Here is a 12,707-nt window from a genome sequence, read left to right as displayed (position 1 = left end):
CATCAGCTCTCCTGCCTGTGTCCCCTCCCAGCTCCTTGTTGTCCCCCAGCCTCTGCGATTCCTCTAGGAATACAGGACCGTGGATTGGGATGGACAACAGGCACAGGAATTGTCTCCAAATCTTTCTCTCCTGTGCTCTTTTAACAGGCACTGCGTGGCTCATCCAGGCAGAGGATTTGAGATCTGAATCGAGGAAAGAAAACCAAGGGAAGAAGGATGGCCCTGGGCCATCATGGTTTGAGCCCTGGAGCAGCAGCAAGCCCTGGAGAGAACCTCTGCGGGAGAAGAACTGGGAGGAGCAGCAGCAGAGCAGAGCCCAGGGAGCTGCTGCAGCCAGAGGGGCTGGCAGGGGACAGGAGGAGCCCCTGGTGAAGCTCACGCTGCAGGTGAGGCCATCCTGCCCCCAGGGACTGCTGCATCTCTGCAGGATGGGAATCACAGAATGCCCACAGCAATCCAGCTGTCCCCAAAATGCTTCCTCAGTGTATTTCCCCCCATTTGATCTAATATTTTAGGGATTAAATAATTTGGCTTCAGGAAGTAGAGGGGATGGAGCTGACAGAGCAACACACCATTCTTATTTCTATGCAGAAATAACTCTGAGGTGTACATAGTATGAGATTAAAATGAATTTTTATTACTATTTTAGCTTTTTTTGGCCTTTCTGGCCAGTTTATTTCCTGGTTGTTTAACCAAGCCTCTGAGCAGTAGGAGCAGGAGATTTTATATCACACCCAAGAACACTTACCCAGCTGTGAGAACAGGAGATTTTATATCACACCCAAGATCCTGATGGGATTTGCTCCACGTTTTGGGGTTTTTGGGGGCTGTTTTGTGTCTCCCCTCCAGCTGTGAGCCCCAGGGAGGGTTTGTTGTTCCCCCAGGAGGCTCTGGCTCTGCACCGCCCCGATTTCATCTCCCGCTCGGGGCAGAGGCTGCGGCACCTGCGGCTGCTCCGCGAGCAGAGGAGGCTCCAGAGGCTGCTGAAATCCCAGAGGGAGCAGTTGCAATCCCAGCAGGAACAGCTGCTGAAATCCCAGCAGGAACAGCTGCTGCAATCGCAGAAGGAACAGAGGAAACAGAGCCACAGCAGTGCCAATCACCTGGTGACAGACCGAGGTACCTCGATTTAATAAATTCCATGTTTCACTCAAAGATGTGTATTCCTTATAAAGGCATTACAATTATTTAACCTTATTGTCTGTAAGATCTTGCAAAGAGCTTTTTGTAAAAACTTCTGTAAGGTTTTATATTATAAACTTTATATATATTTATAAACTCACATTGTTACTGTAACAAACTTTTTCGTTGTTCGCTTCTCTCCATTTTTTCTGCTTAGGTTTCCTGATGAAAGAAAAAAGGAGAGCAGCAATTCCTAAAAGTGAAATGGTTCAAAGGTCTAAAAGGTAACATTCAGGGAGTTTTATTTCAGGTGGATCAGTGGCGGGAGGGAAGAGCTTTGAGTCCTGTCTGCAGTCAAAGAATTGGGTGTGAAAAGAATTCAGCTTTTTCAGCTGAATTTTCAGAGGCAGAGATGTCCTACTTAGGAATTCCAAGAAACAAAATCATTTTGGAAAAGTGATTTCTGTAGCTAAACCTGAGCTGCAGTGTCAGAATCCAGCAAACTGGATCCCAGATGGAGAGGGAATGTGGGCTGGGGACACTGGGGCATCTGGGGAGGTTTAAAATGAACAAAGTGGGTTATTGGGGCAGGAATGAGGCAGAATTTCCCCAAAAGGAAGAAGCTTTCTACAGAAATAATCACCCCAAGGGAGTACAGAGGCTTTTACCCTTGGAAAAACCACCTTGTGACAGTTTTGTTGTATTTTTGACTCATTTAATTCATCTCTAAAATGCCCAGCACACTCATGGTGGGTTTATCTTTTGGAATACCTGTGCTGCAGAGAGCATGGGAAGAAAAATGGGAGTTTAGGAAGTAAAAATGGAGTTTATTGCAGCTGAATTTTGCTGTGAATGGGATGGGAATTGCTGGGCCAGGAGCTGAATCCAGCCTGAATCCTTGGAAATAGTCACAAGTTGGTGGGATGAGTCCTGACCAACCTGATCCATGGAATTAGCCCTGCTCTGAGCAGGAGCCTGGAATAGGTGACCTCCAGAGGTGTCTGCCAACCTCAGTCACACTGTGATTCCACAGAACATCTCCTGGAAGACACAATAGATGAAATAAACCCCTTGGTGTGTTCTATTTTAATAATTTTTAGCATTTAAAAGCGTTTTTAGGATGTCTGATGGAAGGAGTCCCTGCCCATGGGTTCCAACCCAAACCATTCCATGACTGGAGGAAAATTTGGGGAAGGATCAGCACAGGACAAGATAAATCAGGGCAACATTGATTGCAAGCACTGACATGTTGAAAATGTCACCTTATTAGTGAGGTTATTGCTGTGCTGAGGTCTGCCCTGGTTGGATGGACACAGCCCTGGGGTCAGCACAGCCTGGGGTTGTGCTGGCATTGTCCTGGGGTTGTCCCGGGATTGTCCTGGGCTGGGGACAGCAAGCTCAGCTTTTCCAGCTGCACCAACAGGGCAGAGCTGCAGGTGTTGGGCTGACAGAGACATTCCAGGCTGTGGGAATTCCCAGGCTCAGCACTGCTGGGTGTTTTGTGTTTTCCCACTGGGACACCAGGAAACTCCACATTTGCTTGGCCAGCAGCCCTTAAAGAATGGATTTTTTTGTAGGGAATTCCAAATCCCAATTTTTTGCCTTTCCTGTCCCCTCCAGGATGTACGAGCAGCTCCCTGAGGTGAGGAAGAAGCGGGAGGAGGAGCAGAGGAAGCTGGAATATGGATCCTACCGCCTGAGGGCTCAGCTCTACAAAACTGTGAGTGCCCTGCCCTCCTGGGACATCCCTGCTGCTCAGGGGGTCACACACAGCAATTCCACATCCCTGCTGCTCAGGGGGTCACAGACAGCAATTCCACATCTCTGCTGCTCAGGGAGTCACAGACAGCAATTCCACATCCCTGCTGCTCAGGGAGCCACAGCAATTCCACATCCCTGCTCCTCAGGGAGTCACAGCAGTTCCACATCCCTGCTGCTCAGGGAGTCACACACAGCAATTCTGGGATGGCAGGAGGTGCCTAGGCTGTTCTGTTCCATCAGGGCAAAGCAGCCAAGCTTTGTGACACCAATTCCCCTTTTGTCACCTCAGATCCCTGTGCGGGTATGGAAAAAAGGCAAGGAGCATGGTTCTGAGGAAATGATACCAAGCAGTGCTTGTGCAGCACCTCTGGGGTGGGCAGAGGGATTGTGGAGCACATCCTGGGAAGGCCAAGTGTCCCTGAGGCTGCTGGGTTTGCTCTCCTGTGCCCTGGCTGGGCATGGATTTGGCTGAGGCAATTCCCAGCCACCTTCCCAGCCATGCTTAACAAAGCCTGGAGTCATTGATAATTTATCCAGTCAGGAGCTGGCAGTCCTGGTGGAAACTGAGCTTTGGGGGCTGAGGGTTTCAGCAGTTCCTATTTGCCTAGCTGATGTTTGTCCTGCAGCTCTGGCACTGCTCAGCCAGGATTCCCTGCCTGGGGAGGTATGGGGTAAATCCCTGGGCATGGAGACAGCACTGAAATCAAAACTGGGATTCTTTTAATCTCTGGATCTTATCTTGCACTTCAGTTTTAGCATTACAGCTCCTTTCCTGGAGTATTCCAGAGCTGGAAATACAGGCTTAGTTATTTGTTGGGAGCAGCAGTAATTGGATTTTGAAAGTCAGGACTTGTAATGTATTATCCAAAATATCTTCCTACTCTAATTTGGGGAATTTACCACTAGAAAGACTTGAATTTGTTGCTGTACTTGTGCAGGGTATTTTCAGGACATTATTTTTCCCCTGGTCTGATGCTGGTACAGTGAAGTTTGAGGAATTAACGAGTTCTGGCAGTTGCTGGAGTGGCAGAGTCAGCTGGAAGCAGGGAGGGAAGAGGATCAGGACTTTTGTACATAAATATGGGTTTGATTGGAAGAGAGGTGATGATTCATGGCAGTAAATAATTCCACTGTTGTAGTTTTCCTTGCTAATGCAGAAAAGCTGCCATGAGGAGTTGTAAATCAGGGGATGGTTTGGGGAGAATGGGGTGAGAGCATCAGTTCCTGAGTGAAAAATGAACCACAGATTTTGTGGAATGACTAAAAATGAGCCAGAGCTTTGGGGGAAGGAAGGAGCTGCTCCAGGAGCTCCATTCAATGTGGGATTTCAGGATTCCCCGAGGATCTCCCAGTGCTGAGGGTGCAGGGCTTGTGTGGAGCAGCAGTCAGGCCTGCCTGGGCACAGCTGCTCCTGTTGTGCTGTCCCTGCAGGAGCCCAGTGAGCCCAGCAGGGAGCTGCTCCTCTGGCTTTTATCCTGGGAAGACGTGGAAAAGGAAGCAGGCAGTCAGGTTTGTGTGGGGCAGTGGTGGAGCTGGCACAGCCCTGTATTCCCTGAACCCAGGACAGTGCTGTGAGTGAGCTGTCCCTAAAATCTGAGAATCATGGAATCATTGGGGTTGGAAAAGTCCTCTGAGCCTATTGACTCCAACCATTCCCACCACTGCCCCATGTCCCCAAGTGCCACATCCACAGGGCTCTGAAATACCTCCAGGCACGGCGACTCCACCAGGGCTGGACAGTCCTTTCCAGCAGGAATTTCCCAAAATCCACCCTCAGCCTCCCCTGGCCCAGCCTGAGGCTGTTCCCTCTCCTCCTGTCCCTGTTCCCTGGAGCACAGCCTGACCCCCTGGCTGTCCCCTCCTGGCAGCAGTTGTGCAGAGCCACAAGGTCCCCCTGATCCCCTTTGCTCCAGGCTCAGCTCCTTTCCCAGCTCCCTCAGCCTCTCCTGGGGCTCCAGACCCTTCCCCAGGGCCTTCAGGGCTCACAGGGAGTGATTGAAATTTGGGAAAGGAAGCAATGAATGAATGGATTGGATTGGAAAGGACCTCAAAGCCCTTCCAGTGCCACCCCAGCCATGGCAGGGACATCTCCCACTGTCCCAGGCTGCTCCAATGTCCAGCCTGGCCTTGGACACTACCAGGGAAGGACAATCTTTGTGTCCAGCTTGAGGAATGAGATGCAACTGAGCTTATTTGACTCAAAATAAGCCCCCAAATTAGTGAATATCTATGAGGAAAATTTGCTTCCATTTTGTAAAGCACAAAAGTGCAGATATTCCTGCAGGACTCTGGGACGTGCAGGGCTGTCAGGGCTGCTTTCAAGGCATTTCTGTGACAGTTTGGGACAACTCACTGAGGTGAAAAGAGAATAGTAAGAAGTTTTGGTGGCGCTGAGTGAGGATGATCCTGAGGGGCAAACAGCATGGACCCACCTAGAAGCTGAACTATAAAAATCCCTGGGCTGCAGTGCACAGACATTTAATGAGTGAAATCATTGAATACTTCTCTGGGTTAAGATACCAAAGTTATTTTTATCCCACGATGCTCATGGGTCTGGGCTGATATTCTGTCCCAGCATCCCTTTGTACTTCTGTACTTTTAATTTCAAATAGAGCATAAAATGACCCCAGTCAGAGCAGGGCATGGGCAGTGCCCTGGAATTCTGAACAATTTATAGTGGGAGCAGATCCTGATCTGACGGCAGCAGCAATCAGAACTCCTTCAACCCCAGTGAAGTGCAAATGGATTTTCTGAGTTTATCAGATCCAAATTCATTCCACTACTGAGGCTTTTCCAGTAGGTGGAGTGAGTTTGTGATTTCAGTGAATGGGGAGGAAGCTCCTTAAAGGGAACAGCAGTTAATTGATGAATTTCCCTCTGTCCCTTAAAGCAGAAACCCAAGCTGAGCTCCGAGGAACCTTTATTTCCTGTGGGGATGGCACAGAGCCCGAGGCACTCAGGCACCACAAGGTGTCACTGCCCCAAAGGGAAAGCAGCTGTTTGGAGCTGGGAAACTGCCCCGGGAGGGTGTGGGGGAATGGTCTGGAATCACAGCCTGCTGTGGGATGCAGGGGACCCCAAACACCTCCTAGATCCAAGGGGGTCACACAGCAAGGGCTTTGTTTTGTTCCTTTAACATCCATCGCCAGTTATCTCCAGTGCATTTTGGGAAGAGTTTGCAAGTGACTTTTCCTCTGTTTGGGTCTCAGGATTGTCCAGACTTAGCTCTGCTCCCCTCCAGCTGTGGCTCATCCCCCCACTGTCGGGGAGTCCTGATTTATCCCTGATTTATCCCTGATTTATGCCTGTTTTATTCCTGGTTTGTTCCTGATTTATCCGTGGTTGATCCCTGATTTATTCCATTGTTAATGGTAGAAAGCACTCTCTGTACCTTCCACTCTCCCTGCTGCTGTTCCCTGGAGCTCTGCTGGTTTTCCTGAGTCCTTCCCTAAGCTCCCAGGCTGGGAACTCAGAAGGTGCTCAGGAGTGGAGGGCTGGCAGGATCCTGGCCAAGGGAACATTCCCAGCCATTCCAAGCTATTCTCTGGCTGTTCCTGACCATTCCCACTGCTTCCAGCACAGGGATATCCTGGTGTTCTCTCCTGGGCTGCTGGAATTGTCCTAAAAGGTGTAAATTCCCATTTTGTGGTGTTTATTGCCCTTTGGTGAGCAGGCTGGGCATTGGGGCCTGGAGAACCCTGGGCAGGGGTGGCACTGCATGGGCTGGAAGGTCCTTCCCACCCCAACCAGGCTGGGATTCCATCACCATCTGTTCAGAGAATTAATGCTCAGCATTTTTCATTTTCAAAGGACTAAAACTCATGTGTCTCCCTTTGTTTTTCCCTCAGAAAATCACCAACCGTGTCCTAGGGAAGAAGGTGTCCTGGAAGTGATGGGACAGAGAGAATGCAGTAAATGCTTCTGCAGCTCAACTTTGTGGTGTTGGGTCACTTTTGTACTTAATAATCCTGCCCTGTTTAAGAATAAATGATTTGGGGGCATGTCAGGGTTTTAAATAAATAGCTGGGTTTTTATAGTGGTGTTAATGCACTTCAGAAGAACTTGGTGCAGAATATATTTATAACTCCCTGATTGGAATAGCAGTTTTATGTATTTATTTTCAATAGGTTTTAACAAGGATTTTTTTATTTTTTTAATTCCTGTCTCAGTGTAGACGTCTGACTTGTTACGTTTTGTACTGAAAAACTCCTTTAATAAAACACCTGAGTTGTAGGAACTATTGCAGTGTTTGTGCAGGAGGGGCTGAGCGGAGGCATTTCTGATGGTGCTGGGAATGTTTAGGCTTTTCCTGGGAAAATCCCCTTTGTCACATGGTTGTGTCCTGCCAGGGGCCCTGGCTGTGCTCTGGACTAGAATGGTGTGGTTTGGAAAAGGCTGAAGTCTCAGTATCATCTGATGATCACTGAGGAGTTCCTGGGATTCCTCTGATTATCCCTGAGGAGTTCCTGGATTCATCTGATTCTCACTGAGGAGTTCCTAGGATGGAGAAATATGAAGACACATCTGAGGAGAACAGGGGATGAACTGTGGTTTGTGATTTGCTCTGCTGCAGATATTTGCAGGAATTCAGTGCAGGAACAGCTGGGAGGGAAGTGTTGCTGGGAGGATTGGGCGCCATTTAGAGATGGAAAGTTCTGGAGAGACTTTCCAGGCCCTAAAGGGGCTCCAGGAGAGCTGCAGAGGGACTGGGGACAAGGCATGGAGGGACAGGAGACAGGGAATGGCTTCCCAGTGGGAAAGGGGAGGTTGGGCTGGGATGTTGGGAATGAGGGATTGCTGGCTGGGAGGGTGGGGAGGGGCTGGGCTGGAATTGCCAGAGCAGCTGTGGTGCCCCTGGATCCCTGCAGTGTCCAAGGCCAGGCTGGATCCACCTGGGATAGTGAAAGGTGTCCCTGCTATGGCTCTGGATGGGATTTAAGGTCCTTCCAACCCAAGCCATTCCAGGATTCTCTGGTCTGGTCTCAGAAATCTGAAGTTAAAATGCAGATTAAAAATAACACAGCATCCCCTGGCTGGGATAAATCACCTGAGTTTGGCTTAACTCAGACCTTCCCGCTTCCCAAAATGTGGGTGTGCCTGTTTGTCACAGAACCAGCCTGGTCTGGCTTGGATCCACTGCCACCTCCTGCCCTGCCCAGCCTGGCCTTGCACTGGAATTTGCTCCTTCCCTGCCCTGTCCTTGGGATCAGGTTGGGTGGAAGTTGCTGCTTTGCCTTTGGGATTTTGTTCTGGGGCTGGAAATGGGCTTTGTGTGTTCCTGAAGCAAAATGTGCTCAGACTGCTGGAGCTGAGCTCTCTGATGGATTCCTGATGCACACAGGGATGGATTTGTTCCCTGGACAAGAAACTGGGGATGTTGGAGCCCTAAGGAGATCCTGCCTCACTTGGAGCTCATTCAAGGCCACTCAGCTGCTTGTTTGTGCTTTTCAGCTTTCAGTGATGGGAAATGAAGGGAGCTTGAGGGCTTTGCTGTTCTGAAATCCCTCTGAGATCGAGCCCAGTGTTCCCCCAGCACTGCCAAGGCCACCACTGCCCTGTGTCCCCAAGTGCCACATCCACAGGGCTCTGAAATCCCTCAGGGAATGGGGACTCCAGGGCTGGATGGCCCTGTGGGTGATGATTTTTCCCGAAATTTCCCCCAGATGGGTAGTGGGGGATGTTCCCATCCATCCTTCCCTGATTTCCCCATGGAGAATCCTCCTGAGCTGCCATTCCCTGTCTCCAGGAGGGATAAAGCTCGTGTGGATGCAGAGTGTTTAGAATCCTTGGGAAGGAGCTTGTTGACATTTGGAGTCACTGCTTCCAACACGCCAAACTTCTTTCCAAAAACTCAGGAAATCGTGCTTGTCTTGTGCTGATTCCAGAGTGGAGTCATCCCCTCTGAATCTGCTGTACACAAAGACTTTTAGGGTAAATCCTGCAGATCTCTGGAACTGGAATGAGGGCAGGACTGGGTTTTTAAAATGCTGTAAGAGGAGATTTGCGTGTTCAATGATTCGGAATTGTCCTTTGAGCAGCATCACCCCCCAGGGATTGCTGTGCTGGACAGATGTGTGCTCACAGCCTGGACTGGAGCTGGGATACCTCATGGATGAGATGGACAAGGCAGGGAAAGGGAAAAGGAGTGTAAAAATACCCACTTTTGGCTTTGGAATGTGCTTTATTATAAATTAAAAGGCTTTTTCCCCCTTCAGAAGGCTCCTTTTTGACCATTTCCCCTCGTTCTTCCTTTGGTGCTGTAAATTCCATCCTGAGGGAATCCATCCTGATCCTTTCCTACCATGTGGAAAAGCACCTCTGGGTGCTTCTGGAGTCCCTTCTATGTAGAGCCACTGTCACCTCAGGCCCTGCTGGGGCTTGGGTGATATTTGGGACACTTTCTCTCCTTGCTGGAGAGATTTCCATGGAAATGTTGCAGTGATGATGTGAAAATACAGCTGAAGTGCCTGATTTCCTTGGAAAAGGGAATTCCCTGCAGTCAGTCACTGCCTGGATTGGCCTGTCCAGGCTGCTGGTGACTTCCCAGGATTTCTGTTGGTTCCCAGGATTTCTGTTCTCCATTTGTTGGAGAACACAACAGGAAGACTTTGGAGAGGAGGAGACAAGAAAGGATTTGTGCAAAAGCAGGTAAGGAAATCACTTCCAGAATTCCACAATGGTTTGGGTTGCAAAGGACCTTTAGGACCACCCAGTCCCAACCCCTGGCACCTAAAATCAGATGGATTATGGAGTTGGTATCAGCCCTCCCCAAACTCCATCTCATTTTTTCCGTGAGTGCATCCTGGATTATAACTCACTTTTCCTGAACCAATTCCCTGAGGAAGACATGACTTCCTGACTGGCTGTTCATTAGTGCAGATCCCACTTTAATGCAGTAAAGCAGATTTAATATATTATTTCCTTTGTGGGGCCTTTATGAGCTGCACTTTGGGCTGGCTGAAGTCAGAGCTCGGCTGGGCTGGGGCAGGAATTCAGCCTGGGGCAGGAATTGGGCTGGAAATGGAGAAAGCCCAGCTCTTTCACACGAGCAAGGTTTGAAAGTCAAGCTTTTATTAATATTTTTCTCCCTGCATCAGCAGATAAAGGGAATTCTCCCAGCCAAATGGGGAGGGTGAGTGACCTCGGTGTGACAAATGAAAGCCACGTTGATTAATGCTCCTGGAAGGAGCTCAAATTCCAGGGGGATGAGGACACTTGTGAGAGTCTTCCTAGGGAAAAGGGGGATTTTTTAACCCAATCTAATTTTATTTACCATGTGCTGCAGCCCTGTTGCTTCATCTGAAGCTCCTTCAAACATGATGCCAGAGAGATTCCAAGTCGTTTTCCCCAAGCTGTGTTGCTCCCAAAGCTGAGATGCATTGGGCACATCCCAGGAATTGTCCTGGCTGGACAGGCTGTCCCTGTGACATCCCTGGGACATCCCTGTCACCAGACTGCCATGGGATGAGAGGGGATGGCACAGCTGCTCTGAGGAGACCTTCTGGGCACAAGTTTTAATGAGCAGCACAGAGGTGTTTTACTGGAGAAGGACAAGGGAACGGAGCTGGGGTCTGGAGCACCAGGAGAGGCTGAGGGAGCTGGGAAAGGAGCTGAGCCTGGAGCAAAGGAGGCTCAGGGGGACCTTGTGGCTCTGCACAGCTGCTGCCAGGAGGGGACAGCCGGGGGGTCAGGCTGTGCTCCAGGGAACAGGGACAGGAGGAGAGGGAACAGCCTCAGGCTGGGCCAGGGGAGGCTCAGGGTGGATTTTGGGGAAATTCCTGCTGGCAAGGACTGTCCAGCCCTGGTGGAGTCCCCATGCCTGGAGGTGTCCAGGGAAGGCCTGGATGTGGCACTGAGTGCTCTGGGCTGGGGACAAGGTGGGGATCAGTCACAGGTTGGACTCGATGCTCCTGCAGGTGTTTTCCAAGCCCAGTGACCCCCTGGTTCTGTGCCTGTGTCACACCTGAGGGTGTACTTTGCAGGACCTGAGCCAGGTTAGGGATGATGGAGTTTGAGCTAAGAAACCCCAAACTGTGGCTGTCCAGGGCCACCCTGAGCTCCTCCCTCCATGGTGACAGCAGACAGGCAGTGCCTGGGATGGTGAGAACACCCAGCACACAGCCCAGGGCCTCTCCTGGTCTGTAATTCCAGCCCCTGAGTGATCCCCAGCCCTGCTCTGCCCTTGGCTCACTCCCAGCACAGGAATCCCGGGCTGGGCTCAGCTGCCAGGCCATGCTGGGTGACAAGGGACAGTGCCTGTTCCTCCCACAAAAAGCCCTTTTGTAGGCTCTGCAGCACCTCCAGCTGCTGCTCCAGCTGGGCTTCCCACCCCACAGCCCTGCTCACGTTCCTGGTGGGAAGCAGAGACACTCCTGCCTGGCTGGGAATGAGGAGGAATGTCCCATTCCACGGAGTGGCAGCAAGGCCACTCTGGTGACGATGGCTGGGGGAACACCAGGGCCTGGCCCCTGCCCAGGGCTCCCTCTGGCTCCTTTTCCCTGCTCCATGCCAGCCCTGGCCCCACTGGCCTTTCTTGGAAAGCCCTTCCCAGGCTCTGCTGTCGCTCTGTTCCTACAGTTTCCTGATGGCTGTGAGCTCATCCTGCCCTGGAATCTCTCCCAGTTGTGTGCCAGGCTGCTGATTCCAGCTGCTCCACCATGCCCTGGCCTTCCCACCATGCTCCCACAGGGATCCTCCTTGGAGGGATTGGGTTTTGAGTATTTGTCCTCTCATGGAGCTGGCAGGACCTGCGGGGTGAGTCTGAGCTTCAGGGAGATCTGTGCTGTGGGGAGAGAGTGACCCAGAAAGGGCAGAACTTCATGGAATCCCATCCAGTGCCACCCCTGCCATGGCGGGGACACCTCCCACTGTCTCAGGCTGCTCCAAACCCCAGTGTCCAGCCTGGCCTTGGACACTGCAGGGATCCAGGGGCACCACAGCTTCTCTGGGAATTCCAGCCCAGCCCGTCCCCACCCTCCCAGGGAGGAATTTCTCCCCAAATGCTCCCTAAAGGGGTTTGTGGAGAGCTCGAGGTGCCAGGGAGGTGCTGCTGGATGCCACTGACCCACCTGGGGAGCACTGGAGCTGATGGGGGCTTGAGGTGCTGGGGAAGACTTCATCTCCATCCAGATGTTTGCATCTGCCCCATTCTCAGGATCCCAAGGTGTTTGCTGCCAGGAGGGCTCTGACTGTGCTGCTGCCAGGGCTGGGCTCTTCCAGTTGGCCTTTTGTCCTGGGAAACCCCAGAAAAGTCCCCTGTGCCTTCCTGTCCCCTAGTGTCACCTTGGGCCAGAGGTCTCTGGAGCACTGCAGGGAAGGGGGCCTGGCAGCTGTCCCCATTTTCAGAGTAAAATCATTTGCAAAGCTTTAACTGCTACTGTTAATCAATATTACTATTGGGATTTTAATAACTATTGATGAATCCTCGCCCTGAATGTGGGAGGGAGGGTTGGGAAGCACCCCAGGGGGCTGGGAGAGTGTGCAGGAAGGGAAGTGAGATTCCCTCAGCCCCACACTCCCTGTTCCTGCAGTGATGGCTTTGGGTTGATGATGTCACTAATATCCATTATTGGAAGTGTCCAAGGCCAGGTTGGACATTGGGTTTGGAGCAGCCTGGGACAGTGAAGGTGTCCCTGCCATGGCTGGGGTGGCACTGGATGGGATTTAAGGTCCTTCCCACCCAACCCATTCTGGGATTTTGTTATTAATAGCACTAACGTTATTAATTAACATGATATTGTTAATAATAAATATAATAATATTAATGTTAATAATAAATATAATATTATTATTAATAACAACAACCGTGGAGTGGATTGAGGATC

At 50.8% G+C, this 12,707-nt stretch overlaps 1 protein-coding gene across 2 annotated transcripts in view; it reads left to right on the top strand.

The window, feature by feature from the left end:
* The window catches only part of ALMS1 (ALMS1 centrosome and basal body associated protein), a 46,460-nt gene extending 39,340 nt beyond the window's left edge, over positions 1–7,120 (top strand). The window contains exons 15-19 of one of the 2 annotated variants that reach the window (XM_085059323.1): positions 148–386; positions 888–1,119; positions 1,340–1,406; positions 2,743–2,842; positions 6,732–7,120. In XM_085059323.1, coding sequence (XP_084915449.1) covers positions 148–386; positions 888–1,119; positions 1,340–1,406; positions 2,743–2,842; positions 6,732–6,776 — 683 coding nt within the window. In that variant the 3' untranslated portion in view covers positions 6,777–7,120. Of the gene's footprint in view, positions 1–147; positions 387–884; positions 1,120–1,339; positions 1,407–2,742; positions 2,843–6,731 lie in introns of both variants that reach the window. The other variant, XM_085059322.1, reaches the window with a different exon arrangement.
* Positions 7,121–12,707: the final 5,587 nt, after the last annotated feature.

The sequence above is a fragment of the Lichenostomus cassidix genome, chromosome 4 (assembly GCF_008360975.1).
Source record: "Lichenostomus cassidix isolate B80296 chromosome 4, HeHo_3.0, whole genome shotgun sequence".
Taxonomy (NCBI): domain Eukaryota; kingdom Metazoa; phylum Chordata; class Aves; order Passeriformes; family Meliphagidae; genus Lichenostomus; species Lichenostomus cassidix.
This window is presented reverse-complemented; position numbering and strand designations above follow the sequence as displayed.